The 13,884-nt window shown below is 55.4% G+C and overlaps 1 protein-coding gene across 7 annotated transcripts in view; it reads right to left on the minus strand.

Annotated features, from left to right (window-relative positions):
• The window catches only part of Kif21b (kinesin family member 21B), a 47,942-nt gene extending 34,360 nt beyond the window's left edge, over positions 1-13,582 (minus strand). For 4 of the 7 annotated variants that reach the window (XM_078022564.1, XM_078022569.1, XM_078022565.1 and 1 more), the window contains exons 1-2: positions 13,414-13,582; positions 100-322 (exon numbers count right to left, since the gene is read on the minus strand). In XM_078022564.1, the coding sequence (XP_077878690.1) occupies positions 100-322; positions 13,414-13,460 (270 nt within the window). In that variant the 5' untranslated portion in view covers positions 13,461-13,582. The remainder of the gene's footprint in view (positions 1-99; positions 323-13,413) is intronic. The other 3 variants (XM_078022568.1, XM_078022566.1, XM_078022567.1) reach the window with 1 other exon arrangement.
• Positions 13,583-13,884: the final 302 nt, after the last annotated feature.

Genomic DNA, 13,884 nt, shown 5'->3' on the forward strand with positions numbered 1-13,884 from the left:
CAGCCAGATCCTCAGGCAATAGACAAAACCATGCAGGTGGGGCTCAGATGAGGGGACACCAAAGTCGGGTGGCCACTATTGGGGGTGGAGGTGGCTTACCTGCCCATAGGCCAGCACTGTGGCATTGTAGCCCTCAAAGCAGCCCTCGATAAGCTTGTTCACACAGGTCGAATAGATCTGTTCTTGCCAAGTGTCCAGGTCAAAGACAAAGTCATAGGTGAAGGCCTTGTCCTTCCCCAGTAGGACCTGGGGTTCCCCTGGGGTGACAGACGTACAGATGTGACAGCCCTCAATCTTCTCCTTCGACAGCTGGGGCCGGATCCTGCCCAGGATAGAAAAGCTCTGGCTCAGGCCCTCCTTCCTCACATTACCTGCCAGGCTTCCCACTAGCGCTGGGCAGAGAGGAAGCAGGGGGAGGAGCTAACCGAGGACAGCTTGGGTGACACAGTAATAAAAGAATCATCCCCCTAGACAGCTGTTGCTAACATTTATTGAGCACTCAGTGTATACTAAATCTATTTTTAACATATTTTATATAAATTAATCCACATATTCTTCACTATGAACCTGTGAGGTATCTATTATTTGCCTGATTTTACAGATGAGAAAATTGAGGGTAAGAAAGTTCAGATGACTTGTCCAAGGTTACATAATGGCAAGTGACGGGGCCAGCGTCAGATCTGTGTGGCATGAACCACATATAGTCTTGCCAGATGTGGTGCATTCCCATAATCCCAGTGACACAGGAGGCCGAGGCAGGAGGATTGTGAGTTTGAGGCCAGCTTCAGCAACATTAGCAAGATCCTCAGCAATTCAGTGGGACCCCATCTCAAAATAAAAATTAAAAAGGACTAGGGATATAGTTCAGTGGTAAAGCACCCCTGGGATCAATCCCCAATTCTGCCCCTCCCCAGAAGGAGGGAGAGGGGGAGGAAAAAAAAGAAAAGAAAAAAGCACACAGTTCCTGGCTGGACTGGGGACCTTGGAGATCAACACCCTTCCGAGCAAGAATACTCTGCTTCTGTGGAGGCAAAGCTCAGGGCCAGGACAGGGAACAGAGGGACAAGCCTGGTTCTGGGTCACATTCCCCCAGGTCAGGGCCAAGTTCTGAAGGAGGCCAGAGCCTCTGCCAAAGCCTGTGGGGGCTGCAGGGGTCCTCCAAACCAACAGCCCCCCTGCCGGATGCCAGAGCCTGGTGGACAGTCACCAGGTCTGGCTCCCTGCAGGAGCTGAAGGGCCAGACAAAGCAGAATGTGGCATCTCAGACCAAGTTAAACCTTTCCTGCAAAGGGCAGAAACCTCTAGAAAGGACAGCAGGCCAGCCACAGGGTAGGCCTATCTCTCAGACGCTGGGAGGCCCCCTGATACAGAGGACAGTAAGTGGCATCAGGACTGAGTGGGGAGCTAGTCATGGGCAGAACTGTCTCCATCACATCAGTTACCCCTTCTTCCCTTTTCCAAGTAGCCATCACCATGGCGAGATCCCCATGGCAACCATGCATGAGTCAGTGAGCATGCGTGTGAAGAGCCTGGCTGAAAGCGTCCCCCAACACCCTAAAGTAAAGGGGGGGTTTAGGCTCTAGTGCCCATGGGCTCACACAAGCCAGCCCTGTTGGCCAGGCACTCACAATGAGCTGCTTGTGAGGCTCCCTCTCCCCAAGCCAACATTTACCAAGAGAAGAAAAGAATGAGTGGGACCAGGCCAGCACCCACCCAGGGCCCAGAGGCGCCCAGCCACAGAGCCCAGGGCCTCCAAGCTATCCTCCTGTCCCTGTCCTGAGCCCAGCACCCCCTGGCACTGAACAGTTTCAGATGAGCACCTCAATGAACTGTAGGCCAGTGAGGTGCTCACCTGAAACTGTTACCTGCACTTGCCTTTAAGGGAGTGGACTGGGGAGGTGGGAAAATTCCTGGGGAGGGGGCAGTTATTTCCCCAGTTGCTTCCACATGTGGTGTCTGGATTTTCTTTAGAAGTGTTTTCTCTGAGGTATGAACAGGTCCTCATGATGGGTGGCTCTCCCCAGAAAGGAATGGAAGCCCAAGGACGTTGCTATCCTATCCAGTTTTCCTGGGCCAAGGTAAAGTGAGAAACTTGCTTCTCAGCCTCCCACCTGAATTGGTTTCTGAGTCTTCTGTTTTTGTTTTTATATCAGGGATTGACATCAGAGGCAATGAACCATGGAGCCACATCCCCACCCCTTTTGCTTTTTATTTTGAGACAGGGCCTCACTAAGTTGCTTAGGGCCTTGCTAAATTGCTGAGGCTGCCCTTGAACTTGCGATCTTCCTGCCTCGGCCTCCTAAGCAGCTGGGATTATGGGCATGCACCACTGTGCCCGGTTCTTGCTCATCCTCTCTGGACCTGCAGACCAGAACCCCACCCCAAGAGACCTCAGGGTCAGCAAGACTCCTACCTCTACATAAATAATGGCAGCTCAAACACTAAGTTCTCACTGTATGCCAAGCAGCATCTGCACACTGACATATACTAACTCATGACAACCCCATTTATGGATGAGGAATCTGGGATGGTGTCCTCCAGCGTCACAGACAGTAAGGAGCCAGTTTGAGCTCAGGCTGTCTGCATGCATGTCCCTGTGATGGTCCTGCACTACACTGTCTATAAGGACCGGGGCTCAGAGGGCCAAGGGAAAGTCTCATACTCAGATAGAGGGATAAGGCACTGCACAGGCTACAGGCTATCAGACAGGACCTCAAACTTTGCTCTGCCCTGGGCCTGTGGGACCTAAGACCAGGGCATTTCCTCCCAGGACATTTGGATATTCCCAGGTGAAGCAAGGTTCTGGCCCAAGCAGCCTCTGAGGACCCTCGAGCTGCATGGGCAAGCACGAGCTCCTGAGGACACCCTCCCCACGTGGCTGCCTGCGATGGGATTTCTGGATCCAGTTCAAATACCATTTAATTACTGCAGGCAGATGGCAACACTGGCGATTGGAGCAAATCGAATCAGCATCCCCAGAGACAGTGGGAGCAGGCAAGGGGGAGCAGCAGCCCCGCTGTCAGAGCCCTTCAATGAGAGGGGCAGCCTTGTCTTCAGCAACTAGCCCTAGACCACCCAGGGAGCCCGCCTCCCAGGATGGAGAGAGTCAGCAGGAGAGCAGTCTGGAGGGAGCATGCAGACAAGGGCACTCCAGGGTTTTAGGGTTCAAAAGTTGTAGGCTACATTATTGGTTCACCCTGGGACCCTTTGTTGGCCCAGCACATTCTGATGTGGGGTTCACTGTGGTTAGAGAGAGCAACAGAGCCCCATGCTGGCCCATTCTAAGCATGAGGTGCTTTATTAGGGCACAGGTGGGTGAGCAGTGTCACCTAGAAAAACAGGTACCAGCTGGAAGAGAGAGGACATGGGCTCTGGATGAGTCACTATTCTAAAAGCAACTGACTAGGAGAGGGAGAGACTGACAGTCCCAGGAATGGCACTGAATGGGTAGCCATGGATGGAAGCAAGGGAGGATGACTTCCCGGATGCGTTCCCTGTGCTAGTTCAGGGCCAGGCAGCCCCCTCAGGTTACCTTACTTAAGTGATGCTTTCAGAAAGGAAAGAAGAGACTCAAAGTGGTTAAGCTGCATGTATAGTACACAGTGAAGCAGGGCATCAATCCTGGCTCGAGCTAACTACAAATGCCCTTGCACTTCTCTGAAGGCATCCTACCCAGAAAACTCTCAATCCCCAGATCACTAAAGAAATTTCCTCCCCAGCACCACCATCAGAGGCAGGAGTCCTACATGTTCATCCACACAGATGCCTTCCACCGCTCGCCATCCTGGGGCAGCATTCCTCACCACACCCTGTCTCAGGGAGAATTCAAACCTGGAGGGCTGGTCCTTGTCCAGCCTCTGACCTCTTGTGGCATGTGACTCTGGACTTGTGCCCGGGTTATCTAGAGATCTTCCCAGTTTTAACTTTCTAAGAACAGCATACCCCAGCCCCCAGCAGCCTGTTCACCTGGTCCCACTGTGAATGACATCATTTCTTTGGGTTGCTGTCTAGTGGCAGTGACCCATCCTGCCCCAGAAAAGAGAGTTCCCCTTAAAGCCGGGTGGCAAGGATGGGAACCACTTAACCCTGGTGCATGGGGAGAAGTCAGGAGTGTCTCTGGGCTCTTCTGACCACACCATGGGCCCTAGGAGCTATGGACAGAGCCAGGACTAGGGTGAAGCATGTGCCTTAAGCACCAAATTTAAGCAGGCAAGGGAATCAGACAAACCCTCAGTGATCCAGATAAATTAAAACAAAAGACAGAAAAAACCCCAAAAACCTCAAATTGGCAAACTATGGCCCTCGGGCCAGCTGCTTGTCTTTCTGTCCATCATGGTATGTGGCCCAAAGAACCTGGGACATTTCTGCCCAGGGCCGCCTGAATCTCACCCAGGGTCATCTCACCCCCAAGCCCCACCCCTCCCGCTTCCCCCTTCTGCAGATCCTGCCCTGCTCAGAAAGGCCCCGGAACCCCCCAGAACAGAGCCTGACTATCTGCCACTTGGCAAGCCGCAGGCTGAGCGGCGGCGCGAGGAGAAAGGGCCCGGGGCTTTTCAGAGGCAGGATCTGGCACCGGCGGCGAGGGCGCAGAGCTTCCTCCGCTCACAATTGAGCAGGGGCTGGTGTGATGTGGGGGGCGGTCCCCCGCCCCCGGGGACTCGAGCCATCGCGGCGACCGACGCGCGGGCGGCTGGGAGCCCCCTCCCCCCGGGCCCGCCCCCAGCCGCTCGGTGCCGCCGCCCGCGGGGGACAAAGGCTGCGAGCCGCGGGCCCGGGGCTGCGGAAGAGCTGAGCTCAGCGGTTCCTCGGCTCTTTGAGGAGCCTGGAGGACAGGACAGAGGAGACAGGGAGGAGGCAGGCCGGGGCGGGTGGCTGCTGAGAGGCTGCCAAGGATGGAAAACTTCCTCTGCAGAGGTAACAACTGGGCACATCCGGGCACGTGCCTGGAGCCCCACACCCAGCCCCGCCGAGTGGGAGGGGGAGGATGGGGACTGCCAGCCTCACCTCCAACCCTCTCTAGTGACATCACGCGAAGCCGGCCAATCACCCCTCCCAGGAACTCCTCCCAGTGACCTTGGGCTCCCAGGAGTGAGTTTAGCTTCTTAGATGAAATCAGTCCCACCCATCAGTAGGGCTGCTCCCACTTCCAACTGACCTGCCAACCAAATCTTATCCTGAGGCCCCCAAGGGCCCCTGGCTCTTTGCATTTGGTCTTATTTCTCATTGAGGAGAAGTAACAAGCTGTGACCTTAAGATATCTATGAACTGTTCCGGAATTCTACAAGATTCTTACAAAGATGGTGCATGGTCTGTGATTCCTGATGCATCTTCTCTGTACTGTACCCACCATGGTCCTCAGGGAACAGGCCCCCTCTTGCTAGGTGCTATTTAGGATGCTGTTCGAAGTTAGGCTATCACATACCATTGAGTTCTAAAGTTGGAATTTTTTTGCCTCTGATTCACAAATGAGGCAAAAACTTGGCTCAAGGTCACGGAGCTAATAAGAAACAAGATCTTCTATGAAGATTACCTTCATTAGCCCTCAGTCCTGAAGATTCCATCCAGAGGAGTACCTGAAACACCTAGCATGCATGCAGCTGCCCACCTGTGTGTAATTTGGACTTGAGGACTTCCAGGCAGAGGGACACCCTCTCCTCCCTAGGCCCTACCTCACAGACTTTCAGAAGAAGAGAAACCTGGACTAGACTCATCTCTTAAATGACCAAAATAACCAACATGACTAGATCCTTCAAAAAAAGCTTCAGGGGGCTAAGAGCATACCTGCTCTTTGCTCCAACAGAATCCCTAATGCCTTCCTGGAATCCTGAAATGCAGCCCCAGAGGCTAGTCAGTTTCTGGGCATGCAGCACCAAAGCCTGAGGGGAAAAGTAAAGTTGGCCCAGATTCTACTGCTTCCCTCCTCATGTCCAGGCCCAAATCAGCACACCTGGCTTCAACCAGGATGGCAGGGGCAGAGGGACAGTCAAGTGTTGCATCCTCCATGGTGGAAATGTATGTGTGTTTGGGGGCAGAGGTAGGGGAGGGACACAGAGAGGAACCCCATGATCTTTCTTTTTTTTTTTTCCCCCATGATCTTTCATTTGCTGGCACACCGGGTCACTTTGCCATGTTGTAACCTGCCAGGGGCCAGCTCTTCCTCATCAGTGACAGGGCAAGATCAAAGGGGAACTTAGCTACAGCAGGGGGGATTTAGATAAGCTAGCAAAAAGAACTTCCTGCCTGCAATGATTGTTAAACTGAACAGGGAAGCTTGGAGGAGTCTGGAGTCTTCTTCCTCCAGCATCCTCTGCCTCCCAGGCCTCATCCCATAAGGACAATATCTACTATTTGTTGAAAACCTGGGTTCCCAGCTCATTGATGCACATGAGAGGAGGTACTGTGTCGTGACAACCCTAGGAAGCAAGGGATATGTTTAGGGAGGCGCGGAAGGTGAGATTTAACAACCAAGAGTCACACAATTTGTAATGGTGGAGATGAAATTCCAACGAATCCTACCCTTGCCCAGTCTGGCTGCATCCCCCAAGCAACTCTGCACCAGGGCAGGAGAGAGGTTGGACTGAAGAAAACCGATCCCCTCAGAGAATCTCCCTGGCTGATGTCACCAACAGCTGCCAGCAGTGCCATGAGGGGCCTGTTGGGAAAGTATTTCCCCATTTTGTCATTAAGGAAGCTGCGGCCCGGGGCCTGGGAAGCATGGAGCTTGCTTCCCTGCCAAAACAAGGCAGCAGCGCTCCTCGGCAGCAGAAAGAAGACGTCCGCACCCCCCTTTACTGAGCACCCTCTCCTCCTCCTCCTCCTCCTCCTCCTCCTCTCCCTGGCAGCCTGCCAGTTCTGGGGAAGGCGGCTAGAAGCAAAATCCCTGCTCTCTCTGGGGAGTCTGGCTCCGAGACACCAGGGGGGATTTAACTGACTGAGCCCAGACAAGGCACCTCCCCACAGAGGCCAGGCTTCTATCAGTCAGGGCGGCAAGATCCACTTTGGGGTGCTGACCCTTTTAGCTGAACTGGGAAAGTGGGAGCAGAGCCACCAGAGAGCCCTGTAACAGCCTGAGGGTCTTGTTGCCTTCCCCAGAGAGCTTCCCTGGCCTCTCAGACTTGTCCCCAGCCCAGCCCTCCTGCAGCTGGCCTCAGGGAAAAGACTGGGGCTCGCTCTGAACCCTCACAAGAAGGTTTTGTATAGTGGAGCCAAAGGGCATGGGTTTATGAGGCCCTGGCGGGCCCAGTGAAAGGGGTCTGTCAATCCTTTCTGCCTGACTTTTGCCCCTGAACAGGGTCTTGAGAGCATGGAGAGGTAGCAATACTCAAAGAAAACCTACAGGAAGTGTTGGGGTGTCAACCCCACAAACAGGGTTCAGAACTCTCACCGCCCCACCCCACCCCCGCCCCAGGGATGTGCTTGACCATCCTTTCAGTTCATCCCAGAGTCCTGGCCACAGTCTCCTGAATCATGCTGGGGAAAGGCTGGCAAACGGGAGGGGTGTATGGTATGAGGCATCTGGGGAGGGTCTCCCTGCCCTTCACCCTCTAGGCCATCAGGAGTACTCCCCAGAGAGGCTGAAACCAGGCACTGGGGAGGACAGAGGAGAAGACAGGATGTGGTGTCAGCAGCAGGGAGTGGGATGCAGAGGCTGAGAGAAAGGGCCAGTCCCTGTCCTGAGCTGCATGTACCCCCAGCCCGCCCTGTGCTGGCAGGCTGGCTGCACAGACCCGGCTGTGAGCAGCACCAGGAGCTTCCTGAGCCATGGACTGACTCCTCTGGCTCTGGGGCCTGGGAAGGGCAAGCCCAGCTCAGGGAAGTGCCACTCAGCTGTGCTCTTGCAGACCCACCCCCACCATGGGGCATCTGGCAGAGGTTTCCCATGACCTCCTGGGAGACAGGAGATGCTGCAGTTTGGCTTAGCCCAGAGCCCAGAGCTGTGATGACATCTGCATCTGGTGGGGGACAGCTCAGTGGGGACTGGACCCTGGGGACGCTCCCCTGCTGAGGAATGCAGAGCAACAGGCGGCTGGCTGGCTGGCTGGCTGGCTGGCTGTGGAGGGCTGGCTGTGGAGGGCAGGAGCCAAGCTGGCCCTGGCCCTGCCCCCACTGCCAGCCTGCGCAGTAGGTTCTCTTGGTGCTCCTTCATTCCACCTAGGTAAGCCCAGCCCAGCCTGTGAAAGGACTGACAGGCAGCTTCCACCACCAGCTATGATAGTGGCCTGCTATCATATAGGTACAGGGACTTAAGCATCTGGGGACAGGAACCATGGCATGCCCACCTTTCCATGCTTCAGAGCAGCTGGAGGTAAAAAGGGGAGTCCTCCAGAGAACACTGCAGTCCACACTGCTGCCAGCCTGGGGCTTCACTGCCCCCGCCCCAGCCTCCCCTCTCCTCCCTCCATAGGATGGGGGGGGGCGTGGATCTGTCTTAGCCCTGCTCCTTCCAGCTGTTCTAAGCGGGGGTAGGAGGACACTGCTTTCCTCCTTAATGTCCTCAATTGCAAGACTGTCCAGAGGGTAAAATGAAAGGCCAAGAGGCCCAGGAAGCCTGGGGTTCTCACCTCTGGCTGAGGGAGGTGGGGTGGCAGCAGGAGAAGACTTGGAAGCCCCAGAACCTCCTCCTCTAGAGAGTGCCAAGAGAATGGGAAGGCAGGAACTCCCCCAAACCAAAAGGAAACCACAAGGATTTAGGAACTAGGGCCACAGTGGGGATGGGCAGCCCTATGCCAAGTAACCCTGTAAGGCAAATCCCTTGCCACACAGCTGCACAGCGCGGCGCACTGCTCCCACATTCTCCTCCAGGGCAACTGTGTACAGAAGTAAAGCATTTGAAGAAACCGAAACAGAGACCAGAACACTTAGCCAATTAGCAGCTGGACTGGAGGTGGCTTAGAGCAGTCTGAGGAGCTACGTGCTTGCAAAGAGGAGTGCTCTGGGTTCAGATCCAGCCTCCTGCATCTGCTGCTGTGTTCACTCGTCTATAAAAGGAGAGTAGCCTCAGTTTCTTGGTGGGTGTAATAGGATAATGCAGGCACAGTGCCTGGCACAAAGTAAGTGTTCAACAAATCATAGTGCTAAGCCACTTCCTAGTTCACTCTCCTTTCTACCACAGCAGGCTTTCTGCTCTGAATAAATAAATAGATGGAGTCACTTTGAATCACTTTACCCAATAATTCACTGTGGCTTAAAATTAGGGAGATACTTCTTAGGTATACTTAAGTTAGGGCTTATTTTTTAAACATTTTATTCATACTTGACTCTGCAGGTATCTGTTCCCTCCAAGAATTAAATGCCTTCTACCTCATTCAAACCTCTGCTCTGCATAAATGAAAAAATCAGAACAAACCAGGTGTCCCCATTCCCCAGTGAGTAAAACTGAGGCCCAGAAGGACAATCAAGAAAGAGGACCCATGACCCATTTAGCAGATGCATTGCATTGGTCCAGCCCTGCCCTTTGCTCCCCGAGCTATAAGAGTAAAGGTGTCAGGCATGTGTCACCTCAGTTACCTTTCAGCCCCAGCCCCACCCTTAGGTTTACAAAAGCTGAGAACCAATCAAGCATGCTGGCTGGGTGGTGGAGGAGGGGAGGTTTCCGGGGCTTGTGGTTACTACACTCCACTTCCTTGTGATGATGTAAGCCCTGTCAATGCAGCAGGAGGCCACCACCAGGACTCTCAGGTCTCCACACAACCCTCAGAGCTCCTGTCCAGGCCTCAGTTTCTGCAAACTGGGAAGCATGAGATGCAGTTGGCATCAGTTGGCTCTGAATGGCTTTGGGACCCTGAAGGCACCCACATGCCCACCCCCATAGTTCAGTCTTCTTCATTCTCCCAATCCCACAGTGCTCTTGATTGAAAATTTAGATAGCTATGGACCAAGATTTCAGACTAGTCTGGAACCAGGGAAATAATTGCAGCTAGAGAAGCCCAATGGGAGAAGACAGGGGTCCACTCTAACACTGTCCCTTGGGTCCCCAGCTGGGGCTCCCCTCAATTCCCTCGCTACACTGTTCAACCCTGTATTCTCAACGGATGGATGTGGGACTGGCCAAGGCACCTCCCCCTCCCCTGCACACTAAAGGAAGGAAGTTTAGGGAAGCTAGGCAGAGATAAGCGGGAGGGGGTTAGGCAACACTATGGGCTCCCCTCATGGTGGGGGCTCAGAGCTGGGGGCTTGAAAGGGTCTTAAATAAACTCACCATGTGACTTGGCTTCCTTCCCCAATTTCAACTTTGCCAACTTGCATCTCTTAACATTTGTCAGGCCTGTATTTCTGCAGCTGGCGCAGGTTACAGCTCAGCCTCACCTCTCTCTAGCTGTGCTACATGTCCTCCTCCCCCACCCCCAGGTAAAGGCCAGTTCTAGTCCAGCCCAAGAAGCTGAGAGTCCTTACAGTACAAGGGGATTAATGGATAAAGGGATCAAAGGGCAGGCCTGAGGGGACTGTCCTGGGATCTCTTGGTAAAAAAACGGACTAGCCCCCCAGGAGCAGATGGGCCTGACTCCACCTAGCTGGGGAGGCAATGGGGTGGGGCTTTGAGAGCCTACATACACCTGGACATTTCCCCCTAATCCTGAAGCCCCAGGTCCTGCAAATTTCCTCCAGTTTTTCCGGAGCCCAGACCTTCCCAGCAGCACTTTGCAGATGGCCAGCTTTGATCCTCATCCCAGATTAGAGCCCAAGAGCCCAGGGCCTGGAACTTCACCTAGTGGAACAGCCTGGGCCTCTCTTCCCAAGCACACACATCAGCCCAAGTCTGTCTCAATCCTGGCCTCCCTGTCCCAAGAGCTGGACTCCATGGTTCACAAGTTAATCTCATGGGAGTTCAGAAAGGCTTCAGTTAGGGACAAAGGAGTTCCAGGAAGTCAGAAAGATAGCTGAACCTGGCAGGAGGCAGTAAGCCCTGGGGAAGCAGTAGGTATAGGCAATTCCAAATCCTTGACCCTTCTCATAAGTGCAGTACTTGACTGCAGCCCCACACCCAGTCCTTTAGGTGGCATGAGTGGTTTCTGGGGGCAGGAGATAGGACATCCCAAACAAGGAGAACTCCCCCTATGGCTCGTTACTGGCACCATCTGCTCCCCCTCCCAGCCCAGCCTTGGCCCAGTCCTACCCTCAGTTCTCTGATTAGAAACTGGGTTCTGTCCAGGCATTGTCTGCCTTCCACGGCCGGCTGCCCATTGAGGTCTGGCGTGTGCCGGGCTGGGCGCTCAAGCTGAGCTGGAGAGCTAGAGCCCATGGCAGAGAGGAGTGGGCGGGGCCCTTACCTTCCTGCAGCCCCTGAAAGCCCTGGCTCTTTTGATGCAGGATTCCTTACACGTTTCCTTCCAGATCAGCCACTCAAGGCAAGGCATGGGGACTTCACTTAGGCAGTCTGACTGGGAAGATCACCCTAAAGCACTGGCTGCAGAGAGCAGGCACAATCCTTTCTCTGTGGACAGGGCCCCAGGATTATTCTGGTAATGTGATGGGAGCACTGGCTTCTCACCCTTGACATAATGTGCTGTCCCCTAAGGCTCCCCCCGCTCCCCGGGAAACCCCTCATCTTACCATGTCCCAGCCCAGGCTGGGGACCCTGAACAGATGTGGAGGGCCTTTGTTTGACTCTCTCCTGCAAGATGGAGTCTAAAGGAAAGCCCCCCTGGAAGGGGCACCCCAAGCTCCTTCCTTCCCAGCCCTGGTTCACACTGGTTGGGGGTTGCAGCTTCATTTCCCTTTTATGGCGCTGGACTCTCCCCATCTGCAGCAGATGCCATATTTACATTTCTCACTCCCACTCCTCACCCGTGCACCTCCCTCTCTCGACCTCCAAGGGCTCCTGCTGCAATGTCAGCCCCAGCGACAGCCTGGCCCCGCCCCAGTCAGCCCACCAGGCACCTGCAGGGCTCCTCTTTGTCTCAGGCTGTTCCGAGCCAGGAAGGCTGTACTCAAGTGATGCTTTGAATGCTTCCTGGGGTACAGGGTGCAGGGCCTCAATCTCTCTCCCTCAGCCTCAGATCTGGGATCAGCCTCAATGCCTCCTCTCTAGGATGCAGAGGACTGTCCAGGTGGCTAGGGGCATCTGCCCTGGGACAGGAAGTGGGGCCTTCATCCATTATCATTTCTGGCCCTGTCTAGAAGCAACTTCCCAGGACCCCTGGAATCTGGGTCATCTCTGACCCAGGGGATCTGGAGACCTGTCTCAGGGACCCACCGTAGACCCTCCACTCCCCCTATCATACAAAGCTGGGGCAAAGCCTCTCTACCTCCCTGCCTTGGTGAAGTCCCAGATTGGTACTCTCCTAATAACCCTCTCAAAGAGAAAACCCCCAAATAAAAACAGGGAGAGGCAGTGTGGTGTAAAGCATCTCCACCCAGCACAAAGAACACAGATGGTTCAACTTTGCAGTATTTCCTGTCCCTGTACCTCTGTGTGCCCCTCCCAACAGAACCTACCCAGCCATGTCCTCTCTCAGCCTAATTTCTGTCAGATCACTTCACATCTGAGAGCTGTCAGGAATGGAACCCCCAGAAAAATCTACCCAACCCTTCCCTGTTCAATTTCACCTGAGTGCCAGAGGATGGGCCAGTGTCACACCCTCCTGTCCTCTCAAAGGTAGCCTCTCAAATATACCTAATCCCCCCTCCTCTCACCCCATCTCCTTTGGGGGCAGGCCCTGCAGGATTCTTTCCATTGACTCTCCACGTTAGGCCAAAGCACCATTCCAGCCCTTCCGTGGTCTTAGAACCGATCTCTGCAGAACGAGCTCTGGGAGGGTGTGCTGCCTTGGCTAGCAGGACCGAGCACAGAACTAGCTGACTGGGGTAGATGAGGGCGAAAAAAATTTCCCTTCCAATATCCCGCTATGAGACAGCAGCCTCGTGGGGAGGCGAAGAGGAAACGCACAGACGCCCGGCCTGGGCCAGGGCTGGGTGTGAAATACCGGATTTCCTTGTTTATTCGATATTCTGATCATTAAGGGCTCCCAAGAGGGGCCCGAAATTAACCACCCAAACAAAGCCACCTTCCAGCAGTCCGCCGGGCCGCCGCTCCCCTGCGGCAGCGGGGCCAGCGCGCGGCGCCCTTCAGCCCGGCCCACGCCGGCCCCTCCTCCGGGAGTGCGGGCTCCAGTTCCAGCGATGTCCGTGGCCCCGGCTCCAAGCCCACCCGAGACAAAGCCCGAGCCCCGCCGCTCACGCTCCTTTTTCCCGCTGTCGGTCCCTACCTGACCGCCACCTTGACGCAGCAGTCCCCCTGACCAGCCATGGTCTTCTGACGCTAGGGTCTGGGCGTGGATCAAGGGCGGGGGTCCGGGGGCCAATGCCCAAGGCAGCGTCTGCGGCTGCCGGAGGCGGGAGCGCGGGCACTGCTGGCGAAGGCTGTCGCCGAGGCTGGAGGTGTCATGCTCGCGGGCGACAGGCAGAGGGGCTTACCCACTGCCGGCCCCCCGGGGTCGATCCAGCACACCTCTTGGAGCCATCGGGCGGCGGCGCGTAGCTAGCTGACAGCCGGCAGCGCGACCCACTGCTCCCCACCGCGCGACACACGCGCTCACACACCTCCCACCCTGGCCACCACCTCCCGCCGCAGCGCGAACAAAGGGGGCGGGGGCCGACCCGGCCCAGGACCCGCCCCCGAGCCGGGCAGAGCCGCGCCAGGACCCGCCCCACCCCGCAGCCACCAATCGAAGGCCCGAAAGATCAGCAGGGGCGGATCTTGAGCCTTTAAAGGGATCTCTTGGCTCGGGTCCACCGGGTTGCTGGGGGCGGGAAGAATTGGGGGTAGTTGGGACGGCCGGGAGAAGCCAACCACGCAGAAGCCTGGATCCTCAGAGTCGCAGAACCTCAGCTTCACTGGGACCTTCCTTTCAAAAATGAGGAAACATGCAAAGAGGGGAACTACCC

Source organism: Ictidomys tridecemlineatus, chromosome 10 (assembly GCF_052094955.1).
Source record: "Ictidomys tridecemlineatus isolate mIctTri1 chromosome 10, mIctTri1.hap1, whole genome shotgun sequence".
In the NCBI taxonomy this organism is placed as follows: Eukaryota; Metazoa; Chordata; class Mammalia; order Rodentia; family Sciuridae; genus Ictidomys; species Ictidomys tridecemlineatus.